The 18,676-nt window shown below is 45.4% G+C and overlaps 1 protein-coding gene across 5 annotated transcripts in view; it reads right to left on the reverse strand.

Annotated features, from left to right (window-relative positions):
• Positions 1-1,269: 1,269 nt before the first annotated feature.
• The window catches only part of LOC131193106 (zinc finger protein ZFP2-like), a 69,780-nt gene continuing 52,373 nt past the window's right edge, over positions 1,270-18,676 (reverse strand). For 3 of the 5 annotated variants that reach the window (XM_058172950.1, XM_058172947.1, XM_058172948.1), the window contains exons 2-4: positions 7,926-8,639; positions 6,546-6,669; positions 1,270-2,690 (exon numbers count right to left, since the gene is read on the reverse strand). In XM_058172950.1, the coding sequence (XP_058028933.1) occupies positions 1,444-2,690; positions 6,546-6,669; positions 7,926-8,618 (2,064 nt within the window). In that variant the 5' untranslated portion in view covers positions 8,619-8,639 and the 3' untranslated portion in view covers positions 1,270-1,443. Of the gene's footprint in view, positions 2,691-6,545; positions 6,670-7,925; positions 8,640-14,595; positions 15,239-16,351; positions 17,001-18,676 lie in introns of those variants that run through there. The other 2 variants (XM_058172949.1, XM_058172951.1) reach the window with 2 other exon arrangements.

The following is an 18,676-nucleotide window of genomic DNA, read 5'->3' on the forward strand; positions in this document are numbered from 1 at the left end:
GGCAGCAAACTAGCGAACGTCTGCCAAGTGTCTCTGTTGTCTCTCTTGATGAGTCAACCAGGAACAAACAGTACTTCAGCTCTAGTTAAGCAGTTGATTAGCTTGCCACGAAGTGGTATAGCAACCCTGCTGCTTTTATATCCTGTGAGGTGTGGCTCCATGACACAGCACTTCCTAGGCCTGCCCCACCCCTGCTTCTGTTGTTCCCGCCTCTCCTGCCTACGAAACCTAGGGTCCAGCCAGGCCTGATTGCCATCAGCCGGATCTGGAGGCGTGGCCTGGGGGGGAAAGAGTCAGGGGACGGAGGCCTCATTATCTCCTCCACCTGGCCTGCCTCTGGCTCCTGGAGCTGAGCCAGGGAAGCCGGTGCTCCCGAGGTAAGTCCTGATGGCCCTTCCCCCTCACTTTCCAAGTCACTTTCTGGCAGGGTGCCTGGCTCGAGGGGCGCAGACACAACATCAGGTCCACACATCTTAAAAGTTGCCAAGGTTGAGAAACATAGATTTAGAGTGTTATCTGAACTCAGCCTTGAGCTGTTCTCGGCATCTACTTGGGCCACATTTCACAATCTGCAGTTTCGTGGCAGACAGGGGGAAATAACTGGGGAACTCTTTGCGCAGGGGTGTAAAATATACACAGGTTAAGTATTTCCTACATCTTTTACAATATTCAGAGCAGTGACTACTCAAGGACCCTTTTAGAATTCTCTCTGATAGGGAAAACAGGGAAAAGTTCTCTTGATGGCAAGCAGGCAGAAAGACAAAAATCTCTTCATTTTCCAATCATCTGTCAAATTTCCCCTCAGCCATTCTCTATCTCAGGAATGGGCAACTGTCGCTTCTTTACAACCTGTGGACTTCAACTCCCAGAATTCCTGAGCCAGCATGGCTGCCTCAGAATTCTGGGAGTTGAAGTCTACGGGTCCTAGAAGGGCCATAGTTGCCCAACCCTGCTCTCTCTTATAGCACGGCTGGTTCACCCTATGAGCTACTGAGACTGGCAGAGCTGTCATGTGGGACACTGTGAGGCAGACTGTTTTTTTTAGTCAATCCTTTGGCCCCACCGGCTTGGAAAGTATCCTGCATACTTGGTGTTCACATCCATGGGCGATCTCTTCTGCCTCTTTCGGGAAGTTGAGAGCACTCTTCACGCAAGCCAAGCCTGCATCTTCTACATGCTGATATGCACCGAGATACGTAATGGCCAGAGTGACCTTACCGAGAAAACCAGAAAGTAGATCTTGCAGGAACATCCCTGGGCTTATTTTAAAAAAAAAAAAAGTAGTTCTTTAAAACTAATAAACAAACAAAACTTTTCAATGGTACATCGAGGACATGGAACGGCCTTCAGAGCTACAGATGCTACGCCGTCCTGGAGATATAGGATTCCCTGCCAGAGTCACATAGAAGCCAGCCCGGGGCCACATGGGCAATGCTTTGCGCTTTATGAACATTTCAAAGGTTCCTCTCCCGTATGGACCCTTTTATGGCTTAGAAGGTGGGAGCTGGAGATAAAGCATTTTCCGCACTCTAAGCATTCATAGGGTTTCTCCCCCGTGTGGACCCGTTTATGGCTGACGAGACGAGAACTGGAAATGAAACTTTTCCCACACTCGGCGCATTCGAAGGGCTTCTCCCCCGTGTGAGTCCTCTTGTGTGTGATGAGGGAGGCCTTTTGCCTGAAGCTCTTGCCACAACCTGAGCATATATATGGCTTCTCTCCTGTGTGGATCCGGCTGTGAGCCGTAAGGTTGGAACTCCGGCTGAAGTTCTTCCCGCAGTCGGGGCACTTGTATGGCTTCTCGCCCGTGTGCGTCCGCTTGTGATCGGTCAGGTGGGAGCTGCTGCCAAAACGTTTCCCGCACTCCAGGCACTCGTAGGGCTTCTCTCCCGTGTGGACCCGGATGTGGTTGATGATCTGGGAGCAGGCACTGAAGCTCTTCCCGCAGAGGGTGCACTCGTAGGGCTTCTCGCCCGTGTGCGTCCGCTTGTGCGTGATCAGGGAGGCCTTCTGGTTGAAGTTCTTCCCGCAGTAGGAGCAACTGTAGGGCTTCTCCCCCGTGTGGACCCTTTTATGGGTGATGAGCTGGGAGCTGGTGCTGAAGCTCTTCCCGCACTCGGAGCACTCGTAGGGCTTCTCCCCCGTGTGCGTCCTCTCGTGGGTGATGAGGGAGGCTTTCTGATTGAAGCTTTTGCCACAGACGGCACATTTGTGCGGCTTCTCGGGCATATGGGTTTCCTCATGCCGCATCAGCTCAGAGGGATGAGAGAACCACGTCTCGCAGACCGAACACTTGTACGGCTTCTCTCCGGTGTGGATCCTCTCGTGGATGATGAGGTGAGTTCTCTCGTAGAAACTGGCCCCGCAGAATGAGCACTTGTGGGGTTTCTCCATCGGCTGAATTTCCTGAGGGCCAAAACTTTTGCAGGAACTTTCTCCTGAGTCGACGTGCCGGGAAATCCCTTCCTGAAAGGAGCTTTCACGTGCACCTCTGCTGCTCTCCTCAAAGCGTTTGGTCACCTTTCCAGGGTGGTTTTCAGAGGGACCTTCGGGGTTCTCGTCCGACTCGGAACCTTGGAAACCCTTCCCTGTTGCTCTTTCCAGGGATAACCCACCACTAACTGTTGGTTCAGGATGATTGGGCTGGAAAGATTCCTCCTCCTCTTCCTCTTCCTGCATTTGCTCGTTCCCTGTGGTGACAAAAACAGATAAAAGTTAAGATAGGTCTCTCTATCTTCATCAAATCTGGAAAGCACAAAAGCTTTGCTCCCACTTTGGCTTTCAGTAGTACAAGGAGTCCATGGAATCTGTTAAGGTCAAGGAAGAACCTTTTACCATCTCTGGTGGACTTGCGACAAAGCAAAAAATAATAATAATAATAACTGGAGTAGGATTCACATCTTAATAAGAAGATTCTTAAAGTGAATATAAAGATAAAACCAGATTTAGGTTTAATGGACAAAGATCTTGGGGAGGGAAAATAGGAACTTTTATTATATATGCTGACAGCAGCAAATAATGCTCTATGTACAAAAATGGAAATATATTTTAATTCCACAGTGGATGACTGGTTGGAAAAATGGATGGTATTAGCAGAGATGGCTAAGTTAACTTCCTTAATCAAAGAAAAAATATAGTTAACTGTTTCTACTTGGAAACCTCTACTGGACTTTGTACTTGAGGTGGAAGAAAATGAAACTTTGACTTTGGAATTTTGCTGATTAGATAAATTTGTTATTATGGAAATGGCTAGGATATATAATTATATAAAAGTAAAAAGTTGAGGCTGTAATGTTATAATCTTAATCTACTGCACTAAAAGCCAGGGAAGGTCTACAATCTGGCAGTTTGAGTCCTGCCAACCTGTGGCAGAGTGAGCGCCCATCACTTTGCCTCAGCTCTTGTCAACCTACCGTATTTCCCCGAAAATAAAATCGGGTCTTATATTATTTTTTGTTCCAAAAGACGCATTAGGGCTTATTTTCAGGTGATGTCTTATTTCTTTCATGTACAACACTCTACATTTATTCATTCATTCATGCAAAAAAAAAAAATCTACATGTATTTATGTACAGAAATCTACATTTATTCAAATACAGTCATGTCATCTTCTTCTGGAACATCGTCGTAACACTCCAAACCCCAAATTCCAGCCTGAATTTCCTGCAACTTCATTTCCTGTAGAACCATGGGCCCCAATCTCTCATGTTCAGCAATAGAGCTCTCCTTAAATGAGCACTTCTTGTCCATGTAGCCTGCTCGTAGTGCATTGGCAACGCAGCTGTCGGTGATTTTATCCCATGATTTCTTCACCCAAGTCACAATCTCTTGCAGGCTAGGCTTCACAAAGCTTCCACACTGATTTCTCTCCATTCTGTTTTCAATGTAGTCATTGATTTCCATGTGCAAATGGTCCTTGAATGGCTTGTTTATTGCAATGTCAAGAGTCTGGAGATAGGCCGTCATTCCTGCGGGAATCATTATTTGATCTATTCTTCTCTCTGCAAGGAAGTTCTTCATGTCTTTAGTGCGGTGAGTGCTGGCTGAATCCCAGACTAGCAGAGCTCTTTGGCCATCCCGCAAAACAAGCGGCAGCATTAAATCGACCCACTTCCTTACAACCGCTTGCGTGCACCAGGCTTTTTCAGTTTCAAGAACGTAAACGCCTGACACATGTTCAATCGTCTCTTTTTTGCCCTTAGTGATGATTAGTGGTGGGGCTTTCTTTCCATCCAGACGAATTGCCAAAATACAGGTAACACGTGCGCTTTCGTAAGCAGTGGGGGGAATGTAGATTGACGAGGCCCCCCTCTGATCAATTGTCATTTGATATCCTTGGCCCATAAACACTGCAGTCTCATCCATAGCGATCATGTTGGAGAGTTGGTATTTAGAAAAGTCGATGCCATCAACAAAGGACTTGAATGCAAGCGCACGTTTAATAAGTTCCGCATCTTCCAGCTTGAATAGCGCTGTCGATCTTCTTAGAGACAGTTCATATCGCTGAAGGAAGCCATCCAGCCAACGATTTGATGCTTTGAATTCTTCCGGGGGTATTTCTAACTGTCGTGTCATTGTAAGGGCAAATGCTTGAATATCAGCCCTGCGTACAACCAAAGTCTTTGCTCTCCTGTCAGCAATCCATTCACAGATGTTGCCTTCCAGTTAAGGAAATAATGGTTGCCGACCTGATCCACACTTGCACTTCTTAGTGTTTTCCCTGTGTACCTGTTGACTGAGGTTATCATACTCTGCTCGCCATTTTTGGACCATACGGAGATCCAACTTCTTCTCTTTGCAGAAAGCTGTCAGATTCTTGCTCTGAGAGTCCTCCACGATTCCTTTCTTGAACTCGACGGAATAGCTCTTTCTTTTTGCACTCATCTTGTCTAGGGGTCAAAATATTATTCCCTTTAAATCTACCATTAAATCAAGTGTTAATTGAAGACTTACGAGACAGGAGTGGAAACAAAAATGATGACAGATAAGAATGATGGTCGACACAAAAGCAACAAAAAATTGCGGGTACCAAAATTCAGAAAACATTTCTTTATTTCATAAAAGTGCATTAACAACGTCCGTTGTAAAACACGACGTATTGAATTATGAAACACGTCTGTTCGTTATCAAGTGCGCACTTTATTTGTGCATTGTGTCTATACTCTGATTGGCCATTCGGCAATACGTCTTGAGTTCATGTGTTTGCATAGGCGTTTACCTCTCATCCAAAGGTGCCCGCTTGGGTATTTACTAATACTTAATTATAATTTATATTATCATTTATTTTAAGTATTAATGTCAACAATATTATTTATTTATATTTAATTGTGTATTAATATTACTATTTTATAATTCAATACATCGATCGTGTGTTGCAACGGACATACTAAATGTATCCATCTGGCTGATGAACTTAACTGGGGCTTATTTTGGGGGTAAGGCTAATATTACGAGCATCCTGAAAAATATGCTAGGGCTTATTTTCCAGTTAGGTCTTATTTTGGGGAAAATACGATAGCAGTTCGACAGCATGTAAATGTGAGTAGATAAACAGGTACCATTTACACTTCGTGCTGCAGCGTGCTGTCAAGCTGGCCACATGACCGTGGAAATGTCTGGCTTAAAGAAATGGAGATGAACACCATCCCCTAAAGTCAGCTACGATTCAGGGAGTAAACCTGCGCTAAAAGGAGTTGGAAGTCATTGCTTTTCTTTTCTTTTTTCCCCCCTTTTCCCTACCCCTTTTTGTCTTCTCCTTTTCCTCCCCTACTTTCCCACTATTCTAATTTTTCTTTATATTTTGATAAACTAATTTTAAAAAAAAAAACAGAATTTGGGAGAACTCCTTGGAATCTTCCTGGGCAAATACTCGCTCAGCGTGATGGTGGATGCTTTGTTTTGGAAAAGGAAAACTTGTAGGCAAAGCAGGACCATAAAGCAACTAGACCACTTTGATTCAATTGACAAAAGGGGCTTCCTCTGTATAGGTTCAGGGACCTATTTTTCTCAAATTAAGTTGGCTGATCCCCACCTCGACGCTTTACTGACCCAGAACAAGATTCTTTGTTCCGGGAAAATGCTTTGCCCGTCAGAGCGACAAAACTCTGAGAGGGTAAGCGCCTTGCCAAGGCTAACTGTTGCTCATCGACTTGTTCCCTGTGTCTCTGAAATTCCTGCTACCCAGAATGATGACCTTAAGGAATCAGAAGGGACTTTGAGAACTGTGGTTGCGCCAATACAGGAGGTTTTTAAGACGAGATCGGACAACAGGTTTGCCTGAAACGTTATAGGATTTCCTGTTTGTGGAGGGGGTTGGACTAGAAGATCTCCAAGGTCCCTTCCAACTCCGTTATTCTTTTATTAGAGAGTTTGGGGAAATTAAAGGAGGAACGTCGCAAAACCAATGGAGGGAACTTGCACTCCTGCCTGGGAACTCTGCAGGGACGATGGACGAGGGGGGGAAAAGAGACCACAAAGAAACCACAGCAGAACCCTAACCCTAACACCATCAACAACAACAAAACTAAGGGTTCAAGCTGACTTGCCTGACAAAGTGGCCTCCCAATCATCCTCCTGCTTCTTTTCCAAAGGGAGCTGCACCTTCAGGACATGAGACGAAGAATGATCCGATTTGGGGGAGCTAAACCCCTGTTCTAAAGTTCCTGACACCTAAATGCAAATACAAAAACAAAACAAAAAAATGCCTTTTGAATATAGTTAGTATTGGAGAAACAGAATGGTCAGAGACCCGTTTGCCTCCTAATCAAAATTGTTGACAGTCTCAAACATTTGGTCCGAAAAGATAAACCGCTGCTCTTGGATATGGAGGCTCTGCATGTTTTAAAACCGAAAAAGTGAACAGTTCTCTGCTGTAGCAACAGCAAAAGGTTTGTGCCTCCAGCTTTTCTGCATCACTCAGAAGATGTTTAAGCAGAACGACAGATTACAGATAGTCCTCAATTTACGACCACAATTGAACTCAACATTTATGTGAGAAATGCGTTAAGTGAGTTTTGCCCCATTTTTTGACTTTTCATGCCACAGTTGTTAAGTGAATCATTAAATTAGAAATCATTAAATTAGAGAAACGGTTGTTAAGTGAATCTGGTTTCCCTATTAACTTTGCTTGTCAAAAGGTCGCAAAAAGTAAAATCACGGGACCTTTCAACCATCATCAATAAGAACCATTTCCCCAAGCACAGAAAAGTTGATTTTTTTTATTTATTTACATTTATATCCCGCCCTTCTCCGAAGACTCAGGGCGGCTTACAGTGTATAAGGCAATAGTCTCATTCTATTTGTATATTTACAAAGTAAACTTATTGCCCCCCCAACAATCTGGGTCCTCATTTTACCTACCTTATAAAGGGTGGAAGGCTGAGTCAACCTCGGGCCGGGCTTGAACCTGCAGTAATTGCAGGCTGCTGTGTTCTAATAACAGGCTTCTTACCAGCCTGAGCTACCACGGCCCCTGATGACATGGCCATGGGGATGCCACAATGCTGCAATGGTCGTAAGGATGAGAAACAGTCATAAGTCATTTTTTTCAGCACTGTTGTAGCTTTGAATAATCAGTAAACAAATGGTTGTAATCAGGAGTGAAATGTACTTACCTTTCCTACCGGCTTGCTGATGTGCACTCGCCGCGTGCGCCATCATCTGAGCATGCACAAAGCCTCCTGTGTATGCAACAGATGCTCAAAACCGGGACCATCAAACGTCCTGGTTTGGGGAGGGGGAGCCTCCCACCACCGGCGCTATCAGTTTTCTGAACTACCCGCCACCGGCGCTACCGGCTCCCGCAAGCCGGATAGAGCCGGCAGCATTTCACCCCTGGTTGTAAGTCAAGGACTACCTGTAATTAAGCAGGGCACACTTTTTAAAGGATCACAGCTGCCAACTCCCAACGCCATCACCCTTCTCACCTTCTGCTCCGGCTCTTCGGAGTCTTGCAAAAAACGTTCGGCCAGGGCGACGGCCCGGGTGCAGGTTTCCGGCCCCTGTTCCCGTATCCAGCTTTGCATCTCGGGGGGTAGGACAGTCAGGAACTGCTCCAGGATGAGCAATTCCAGGATCTGCTCCTTCGTGTGGTTTTCTGGCCTGAGCCACTGATGACAAAGCTCCCAGAGCTGGTTACAAACCTCCCGCGGCCCTTCGGCTTCCTCGTAGCAGAAAAGACGGAAACGTTGTCGCCGCACTTCCACGTGGGCGGCATCTTCCTCCAGCACCTCTTCCTTCACCTTCACGGGGGAACCCTGGCTACTCCCGTAGGGTTTACTGTCACCCAATGTGCTTTCAGACACGCATTCAACTTTGGGCCACTGGTTGTCTTCTTCTCCTCTCTTGAAGGAGGTTGGGCAATACTTGGGGTCTTCCCCTAGCATATAGTGAGGGGACCGGGGGTTCCTCCACCCCGAACGGGAAGGCTGCATGGTCTTCAGGAAGTCTTGGAGTTGGTTCTCCCAGCATTGGTCCTCGGGCTCCTGCTTAAACTGCTGGGGGGGCACAGCCCCCTCCAGCAACTCCCCGGCGGTCCCAATCTGAACCACACGAAGGTCTGGTGCTTTGCCTTCCAAACCCTCCTGTGATTCGGCTCCGGCAGCTTCCTGTTCCTCCATTTGGGTTTCTGAATCCAGCTCCTGCATTCAAAATGAAAAATCAGGTTACCTACATACAGTGGTGAAATGTAAAATTTGTTGTTACTACCAGTTCTGTGGGCGTGGCTTGGGGGGTAATGTGATTGGGTGGGAGTGGCCAACTTTTTTTTTTAACTTTTAAAAGCATTTTTTCTACAACCTCTTCGGCTGAAGAGATTGTAAAAAAAAAATGCTTTTATAATAGCCTCCGATGATCAGGCAGCTCAGCTGGGATCACCAGAGGCTTTTAAAAGCATTTTTTTTTACAACCTCTTCGGCCAAAGAGGTTGTAGAAAAAAATGCTTTTAAAAGCCTCTGGCGATCCCAGCTGAGCTGTGCGATCATCAAAGGCTTTTTTTTTTACTTTTAAAAGCATTTTCTCAGCCAAAGAAAAAATGCTTTTAAAAATAATAATAAAAAAACCCTCTGATGATCGTGTGGCTCAGCTGTGCATGGGGGGGGGGGGCAGGGATTTTTGCTACCGAACCACCCACCACCATCCAAACCAGGAGCATTTCACCCCTGCCTACATACCAAAACCAGACTTCACCCCAAAGCAGACTGCAAGGACGGCGCAAACTAAATTAAGCATGCAAAAAAAAAAAAAAAAAGAGTCTTAGGTGGTCTTGACCGGGCTTTTATTAAGTCTCACTTCTCCAGACACATGAGACGGCAACATCCAAATTTCCCAATTGGAATACAATTCCAGGAACTTGCGGTTGCAATACGTCTGGGGAAGACAGATGTTATCTAAGTTTGTAGTCGTTCAGGAACTGCAGGCAAGCTGAGGACAGCTGCCCCTAAGGTGCTTTTACAGATAGTCCTCGACTTACGACCACAATTGAGCCCAGAATTTCTGGCCTGTGAAGTGAGACATTTGTTAAAAGGGAGTTTTGCCCCATTTTACGACTTTTCTTGCCATGGTTGTTAAGTGAAGCTGGTTTCCCCAACTGACTTTGCTGGTCAGGAGGTGGCAAATGGGGATCACAAGACCTTGGGACACAACCAAGGTCATAAATACGAGCCTCTGAATTTTGATCACATGATCGTGGGGAATGCTACAAAGGTCGTAACTGTGAAAAAATGGTCATAAGCCACTTTTTTTCATTGCCATTGTAACTTTGAACGGTCGCTAAACGAACGGTTGTAAGTCGAGGACTACCTGCATTTTAAAGGCAACTGGACTTCCTGACCTTTTCTTTAAGATGTTTCGCTTCTCATCCAAGAAGCTTCTTCAGTTCTAACTGGTAGGGAATCCTTTAAAGCAGGGGTCTCCAACCTTGGCAACTTTTTTTTTTGTTTACATTTATACCCCGCCCTTCTCCGAAGACTCAGGGCGGCTTACAATGTATAAGGCAATAGTCTCATTCTATTTGTATATTTTTTTACAAAGTCAACTTATTGCCCCCCCAACAATCTGGGTCCTCATTTTACCTACCTTATAAAGGATGGAAGGCTGAGTCAACCTTGGGCCGGGCTCAAACCTGCAGTAATTGCAGGCTCTGTGTTCTAATAACAGGCTTCTCTACTGCCTGAGCTATCCCGGCCCTTGTGGACTTCAACTCCCAGAGTTCCTCAGCCAGCTTTGCTGGCTGAGGAACTCTTGGAGTTGAAGTCCACAAGTCTTAAAGTTGCCAAGGTTGGAGACCCCTACTTTAAAATAAAAGCACTTCTGGGACAACCATGAGCTGGATGAATGAGAACCTTCTGTTGTATCTGCGCCCCCCCCCCCGAGCCGAGCCCCCTGCCAGAAAGTAACTCAGAAAGTGAGGGGGAAGGGCCATCAGGACTTACCTCTGGAGCACCGGCTTCCCTGGCTCAGCTCCAGGAGCCAGAAGCAGGCCAGGTGGAGGAGATAACGAGGCCTCCGTCCCCTGACTCTTTCCCCCCCCAGGCCACGCCTCCAGACCCGGCTGATGGCAATCAGGCCTGGCTGGACCCTAGGTTTCGTAGGCAGGAGAGGCAGAAACAACAGAAGCAGGGGTGGGCAGGCCTAGGAAGTGCTGAGTCATGGAACCACACCCCACAGGATATAAAAGCAGCAAGGGCTGCTATACTACTTCGTGGCGAGCAAATCAACTGCTTAGAGGGAGAATTAGAGCTGAAGTCCTGTTTGTTCCTGGTTTCCTGGCTGACTCATCAGCATCAAGAGAGATAACAGAGACACTTGGCATACGCTCGCTAGTTTGCTGCCAGAGCTGATAGTTGCTGGCTAATTAAGTCATCGTTCGTGTCTCCCGGACTGCGGATGGGGACAGATCATCTTCATAGATACACGAGGACAACTGATCTATATAGAAGTCAACCCAATTTCCAGAAGTTACTGCCACATCTGGTAACATCTTTAACTTTTGGGTTAGGAGTCCTCGAACTGAGTTTGACTTCTATCGTAGAAGCAAACCTAGAAGTGGCCTATGGTTGCCTTCTTCTGAGATGTAATTTGTCCAGCTTGTTTTTCCTGGTGGTCTCCCATCCAATAATCCAATAAGGGGGCGTGCATAAGCACACCAGCGTGCCTACCGTCCCTGTCCTACTGTTCCCAATTATATGTAATCATTCTGCATTTATGGCTATGTTTTGCCAATTTATATCCTTTTTTTTTTTTTGTTGCCAAAATTTTTTCATGTGTCCATGTCTGTGTCTACTCTGTTACTTGTTTTCTGGTATTTGTTGACAAATAAAATTAATCAATTAATGAACCACATCCAACTCTGCTTAGGTTTGGTGGGGAGTGGGATCAACCAAGTACAGGTAGTCCTCGACTTACGACCCTAACTGAGCCCAACACTTCTGTTGCTGAGTGAGACCGTTGTTGATCCATTTTACGACCTTTCTTGCCACAGGTGTTAAGTGAATCACTACAGTTGTTGAGTTAGTGACACTGTTGTTAAGTGAATCTGGCTCTGCTTGCCAGAAGGTCACAAAAGATGATCACAAGACCCCAGGATACTGCAACCGTCATAAATATGAGTCAGTTGCCAAGCATCTGAATTTTGATCGCTTGACCAGGCGGATGTCGCAAAGGCCATTAAGTGTGAAAAATACTTAAAACATAAGTCACTTTTTTCAGTGCTGTTGTTAACTTTGAACAGTCACTAAACGAACTGTTATAAGTTGAGGACTCCCTGTATGGGCTACCCTTGCTTTAAGCCCTTTTATCATGCTGGCAGTCTTTCAGTACATAATATGAATCCACTCTTCAAAAAGATGTCACACAGGGCAGAGGGTGTAGATTAATTTTCCACCGTTCCATACAGGAGACCCTATTCCAGGGGTCCCCAACCTGCTAGCCATGCCCACTACCGGGCCACAGGCTAATTGCCACTGGGCCCCACTTGCACGACTGTCACCACGAACGTCATTCATGCACACACACGTGCACACACGCACACGCACACGCACACGGGCACATGTGCTTGCCCCTCCTACAAAATCATCCCTTCTTTCCTCCCTCCCTCCCTCCCCTCCGGGCCGCCAACCCATTCATTGCCAGCCATTCCGACAAGTCAAGTCAAGGGAGAAATTGGTCGTAAGTTGAGGAACTACTGTTGTACCTTGATGAACGTATCTTTTCTTTTATGTACACTGAGAGCATATGCACCAAGACAAATTCCTTGTGTGTCCAATCACACTTGGCCAATAAAAAATTCTATTCTATTCTATTCTATTCTACTTGTACTGAACTGGGGGCGGGGGTTTCCATTCTTTTCAGGTTTATGATCTGCTGCCTTTGAAAGACCTCTCGGGCTTCTACCACAGAGGTGAGAACTTGGAAGACCCCGACACGAACCCCTGTGTGCCTCCTACAAAGATCATTGTGGGTGGAATTCGCTACCAGACTGATACCTATTCTTACGGTGAAGGTGATGCCTATACAATTCTCAGGGTAAGCCCCCCCTCACCCCATACAAACTCTGGGCAGAATTTCACTCTGGGAGTTGTTAGAAAAGTCAGTCGTTTTAGGCTTAACCACTCCATCCCAAGAGCAAAAAGGGTTTTATTAAAAGATATACGGGCCGTAATAGCTCAGGCTGGTAAGAAGCCTGTTATTAGAACACAGTAGCCTGCAATTACTGCAGGTTCAAGCCCGGCCCGAGGTTGACTCAGCCTTCCATCCTTTATAAGGTAGGTAAAATGAGGACCCAGATTGTTGGGGGGGCAATAAGTTGACTTTGTAAATATACAAATAGAATGAGACTATTGCCTTATACACTGTAAGCCGCCCTGAGTCTTCGGAGAAGGGCGGGATATAAATGTAAATAAAATATATATATATATACTTAATAAACAAAAGATGAAAATGAGTGAAAATGGGGGTTTTTTAAAAAAAGAAAAATACACCGATTAAACGTTCTGAGGTAATCCCATGGCTGCTCTCTGAGGAGGCATTCCGTTTAGCCCTGAGAAGAGTGAAGGAGAAAAAGTGGATGGATTCTGCAGGGACACTGAGACATGGCTGGTTAAACATGGGGTGATCACAGAGAAAGTGGATAAACGTTGAAAATTTAGCTTGTATTTAGCCTATTATGGATTAGGGATGTGTGGGTCACTATAAATGTACTTTATTTTAATCTCCACATTAGAACATAGAATGACAGAGTTGGAAGGGACCTTGGAGGTCATCTAGTCTAATCCCCTGCTCAAGCAGGAGACCTTATACCCGTGATGGCGAATCTATGGCACGCGTGCCCAAAGTAGCATGCAAAACCATGTCGCCCGGCACTCACAGCCTTGCCTATTTGTCTTCCCAGATGATCAGCTGTCCCCCATGCATGCAGCAGTGCCAAAAACCGGGTGCGCATGTGCACCGGCCAGCTGATTGTCATATGCACATGCGCACCGGAACCTAGAATTTCGGCTTTTCCAGAGCGCGATCACTTTGTGCGCGCAGCAGTGCCAAAAACCGGCACGCGCATGTGCACCAGCCAGCTGATCATCGGGTGTGCATGCGTGCTAGAACCTGGAAGTTTGGTCTTTCCGGAGCGTAGTCCTGACGAGAGCACGCACGCGTGATATTTCCGCACGGTCTTTTCAGCCGAAAAGGTTCACCGTCACTACCCTATACCAGGGGTCTCCAACGTTGGCAACTTTAAGCCTGGAGGACTTCAACTCCCAGAATCCCCCAGCCAGCAAATCTGGCTGGAGATTCTGGGAGTTGAAGTCCTCCAGGCTTAAATTTGCCAAGATTGGGGACCCTTGCCCTATACCGTTCCAGATAAGTGACTGTCCAAATCTCAGTCAGCCAAGTTCAGATAGGAACACCCAAACTACAGCTAAGGCTCAACTGACAACAGTTTGTTTAGTGTCCATTCTAAGTTATAACGGCACTAAAAAAAAGTGACTCATCACCGTTTTTCAAGCTTACGACTGTTTTATTTATTTTATTTATTTTATTTTATTAGATTTTTAGACCGCCCTTCTCCCGAAGGACTCAGCCAAGTACAGCCAAGATAAAAATAAACAATGTACAATTAAAAACTAAATTAAAAAACTTATTATACAATTTGGCCGAAAAATTAAAATATTTAAAATCTAAAACCCCCAATTTAAAACTTAAATAAAATTTAAATTCAAAATCTAAACAGTCTAAGAAAGCCCCGCGCGAACAAACAAGTATGTTTTCAATTTGCGGCGAAAGGTCCGAAGGTCAGATATTTGGCGTAAACCAGGGGGAAGTTCATTCCAAAGAGTAGGAGCCCCCACAGAGAAGGATCTTCCCCTGGGGGCCGCCAGCCAACATTGTTTGGCGGACGGCACCCTGAGAAGTCCCTCTCTGTGCGAGCATACGGGTCGGTGGGAGGCATGAGGTAACAGCAGGCGGTCCCATAAGTACCCAGGCCCCAAGCCATGGAGCGCTTTAAAGGTGGTAACCAAAACCTTGAAATGCACCCGAAAGACAACAGGTAGCCAGTGCAGTCTGCGCAGGAGAGGTGTTACATGGGAGTTACGTGGAAGTTACCTGGAGTTACGTGGACTGTTGCAGCGGTCTCCACGGTCATATGAACAAAACTCAAACGCTTGGCAATTGACTCATATTTATGTCGGTTGCAGTGTCCCGGGGGTCATCTTTGCGAAGCAAAGTCAATGGGAAGGTCAGATTCACTGAACAACCGTGTTTCCCACTTAACAAACTACAACAAAAAGATTGCAAAAATGGGGCAAAATTCACTTAATAAATCTCTCACTTAGCAACAGAAATGTTGGGCTCAAATGTGGTCATAAATCGAGGACTACCTAGTTTGCTGAAACTCTCACCTGCCTAGCCCATTCCTTTTCAAGAAACGCTGTAATTATTTTTAAAATTCAGTACCCATACCAATCTTTTACATTTTTTGTCAGGGTTTTAAAATCTTAATTTATCTATGCTGGCATATGCTGCTTCCGAATATTTTTTTAAAATAAAGTTGCTTTACTTTAAAAATAGTGGTCAACTCTGAAATTCTATTTCCTTTCAATAATCAGGCCTAAATTAAAATCAGGATTTTAAAGGACATTAATCAGATAACTTGGGCAGGACGATCCAAGTAAGTAAATTTTTTTTGATCAAGCATCCTTAGCATTGCAGAATGTTGGTCTACTCTGAGTATGAGTGCCCTGTGCAGATCCCTGGAACAAGCTGGTAAGGTCACATTGGAGCTTTCTCCAAAGAGGAATATTCTGGCAAAGAAGTATTTGCTTTCTTGCAAGGCCCTGCCAAACAACTCGTGTCATCAGAAATCACATGGATTTAAACCACAAATTCTTGTTTACATGAACACCCAGGAACTACAGGCCGTCTATATGTCCCATTGTAGACCTTCAAAACCTGGGTATTTAACTTCCCCTCCAGTTTTTTTTTTTTTTTAATCTCTGCAACTGACATTTGGCCAGGTTTAGAGCAGTGTTTCTCAACCTTGGCCATTGATGGGACTTCAACTCCCAGAATTCCTCAGCCAGCCAACATGGCTGGCTGAAGAATTCTGGGAGTTGAAGTCCCCCCATCTTCAAGTACCCGGGGTTGAAAAATACTGTTTTAGATCCCCCTACTTTGCCTTTTCTGCTGTAAACTTTCAATATGTCAACTATGAACCCTCCCAAATTTGGGGAAATGTTCTGGGGATCCTTCCTTTAAGTTCCCTCCCACCTTTGGATCCCTGTCCTGACTATCCTTTTCCTCATTATGGAGTAAATGAAGAGACTACCTTAGTCACGCTCCATCTTAAAAGACATCAGCAGGGGGGAGAGGAAGAATTACAGGCTCGCTTCTCCAGGGAAGTCTCTCCACCGTTACTCATCCCTTAACCTGGAGTCCCAAGGACACCGCGACCCACCAACAGAGGCCTTGTGCCCAAGGAGTCCCTTTACAGGCAAAATCTGCAGGAGCTGATTTTGATCTGCAGGAGCTGGGCAGCAACCCCCAGCTCAGCCGGTGCGCCAGGGTCAGCCTGCAGTCCGGCATTCAAAATTCCCAGCTCAATTGCAGGACTGGTCCACTGCAGCAAAGCAACAGAGCACCTTAAGGACCAGTATATTTATTAGACCAGTGTCTTCAATTTATTCCTGTGCCATCTAACGGGTGCAGCTAAAGTTTGTCCGTGGTCCTGGCGCTCGCTTTCCTCCAGCCTCGGTTTCTCGGTCTCTTCCCCCTTCCTTGTCCCTTCCCCAACACTTGGGTCCCCCACCTCCATTGCAGCGGGCTTCCCACTCCCTTTTTTTTTTTGCCTGCCCAAACTCACCCCCGCCTTGCAGCCTTTGTGTCTGCTGCAGCCGCAGCTCTTTGATGGCTCCCGGATTGGGGACCAAGAAGCGAAAGGCAGTTTCTCATGTCACCAGAGGCAAGAGGCGGGGCGGGAAGGGGAGGAGAAGCCAGCCTGCCTGCCTGCCTGCCCACCCGCCTCCCTTCCCAGTTGTGAATCAAATTTCCATCGCTTTTCTAGGAAGACAGGACTTGCTCAACTTAACCCTTCAGCAAACCAGAGAGGAGAGGGCTCGAAGTTGCTCCCAGCAAGACTCCTCGAGCGAGGTTAGAGACCCCAAAAAAACGGGAGCCAAATTTGTCCATCCCCAGTTTTTAAAAGCAGAACGGCCATCTGGCAGAAGGGCAGGCTGGCTAGGGATGATGGATGTTGTAACCCAGCCTATCTCAGGGGAAGGCAGTGCAGGATGTAGCGAGGAGGGGTGGTTAATTTATCTACATTTTCCCCAAGCTTGCCCATAGAGGCGAGCAGGCACACGTTGGTTGATGGATGAGACGCCAGAGCATAAAATGCTGTATTGATTCATTTATTCTGTGCCCATGAAATATATATGAGCGTCGAGTTTGCCAGCCGAGCGAACCAGGAAAGATAACAAGCAAATGAAAGCACAATGAAAAACATGATTAAGAACACTCCGACGCCCCTTGAATGTGAAATGATATATATTCTCTCCCCCTCCCTCCCTCTCTCCCCCTCCCCACCCCAACACACAAAATGCACCATGTGCCCAAATACAAAGTGTAAGCAATTGGACCAGATTGGGAGAATCGACAATGTCTTACAGCCACGTCTACTATTGTTGTTGTGTTGTCATTATCCAACCACTACCTTTATTTTGGACAACTCAAAAGTTTCCAGTTCCTATGGTCCCCACAAAAAAACAACCTGGTGAGGTTTCCAAGAGCTTGATTTCAAACTTCAGGGAAAACCAAAATTTATGTTGCCAAGTGAAACATTTGTTAATCAAAAACATCATTAAAAAAGGACAACAAAGAATGTTCTTTCTGCGCCAACTCAGTAAGCTCAAACTGCCCAAGGAGCTGCTGATCCAGTTCTACAGAGGAATTATTGAGTCTGTCATTTGCACCTCTGTAACTGTCTGGTTCGGTTCTGCAACCCAACAAGAAAAACACAGACTTCAGAGGATAATTAGAACTGCAGAAAAAATAATTGCTACCAACCTGCCTTCCATTGAGGACCTGTATACTGCACGAATCAAGAAGAGGGCAGTGAAAATATTTGCAGATCCCTCGCATCCTGGACATAAACTGTTTCAACTCCTACCCTCAAAACGACGCTATAGAGCACTGCACACCAGAACAACTAGACACAAGAACAGTTTTTTCCCGAAGGCCATCACTCTGCTAAACAAATAATTCCCTCAACACTGTCAGACTATTTACTGAATCTGCACTACTATTAATCTTCTCATCGTTCCCATCACCAATCTCTTTCCACTTATGACTGTATGACTATAACTTGTTGCTGGCAATCCTTATGATTTATATTGATATATTGACCATCAATTGTGTTGTAAATGTTGTACCTTGATGAACGTATCTTTTCTTTTATGTACACTGAGAGCATATGCACCAAGACAAATTCCTTGTGTGTCCAATCACACTTGGCCAATAAAATTCTATTCTATTCTATTAAGTGAGTTTTGCCCTATTTTACGACTTTTCTTGCCACAGTTGTTAAAAGTGAATCATTGCAGTTGTTAAGTTAATAACCCGGTTGTTAAGCAAATCTGTCTTCTCCATTGACTTCGTTTGTCAGAAGGTTGCAAAAGGTGTTTACACGATCCAGGGACACTGCAGCCATCCTAAATGTTGCCAAACATCCAAAACTTGGTCACATGACCATGAGGCTGCGGGCGATGGTCATAAGTGTGAAAAAATGGTCATGAGTCACTTTTTCCAGTGATGTTGTAACTCCAAACACTAAATGAACCGTTGTAAGTCTAGGATTAAGTCTATCATTCCTATTGGTCAGTGATGAAATGTAAAATTTGTTACTACTGGTTCTGTGGGTGTGGCTTGGTGGGGGCGAGTAATGTGACTGGGTGGACGTGGCCAACTTTTTTTTTTTTACTTTTAAAAGCATTTTTTCTACGGCCGAAGAGGTTGTAGAAAAAATGCTTTTAAAAAGCTCTGATCCCAGCTGAGCCACACAATTTTTTATTTATTTATTTATTTATCAAACTTATATACCGCACCATCTCCCGTAGGACTCAGGGCGATTCACAGGCATATTAAAACAATATAATAAATAACCATTAAAACCCAGTTAAAAATAAATATT

This window comes from Ahaetulla prasina, chromosome 2, assembly GCF_028640845.1.
Source record: "Ahaetulla prasina isolate Xishuangbanna chromosome 2, ASM2864084v1, whole genome shotgun sequence".
Taxonomy (NCBI): Eukaryota; Metazoa; Chordata; class Lepidosauria; order Squamata; family Colubridae; genus Ahaetulla; species Ahaetulla prasina.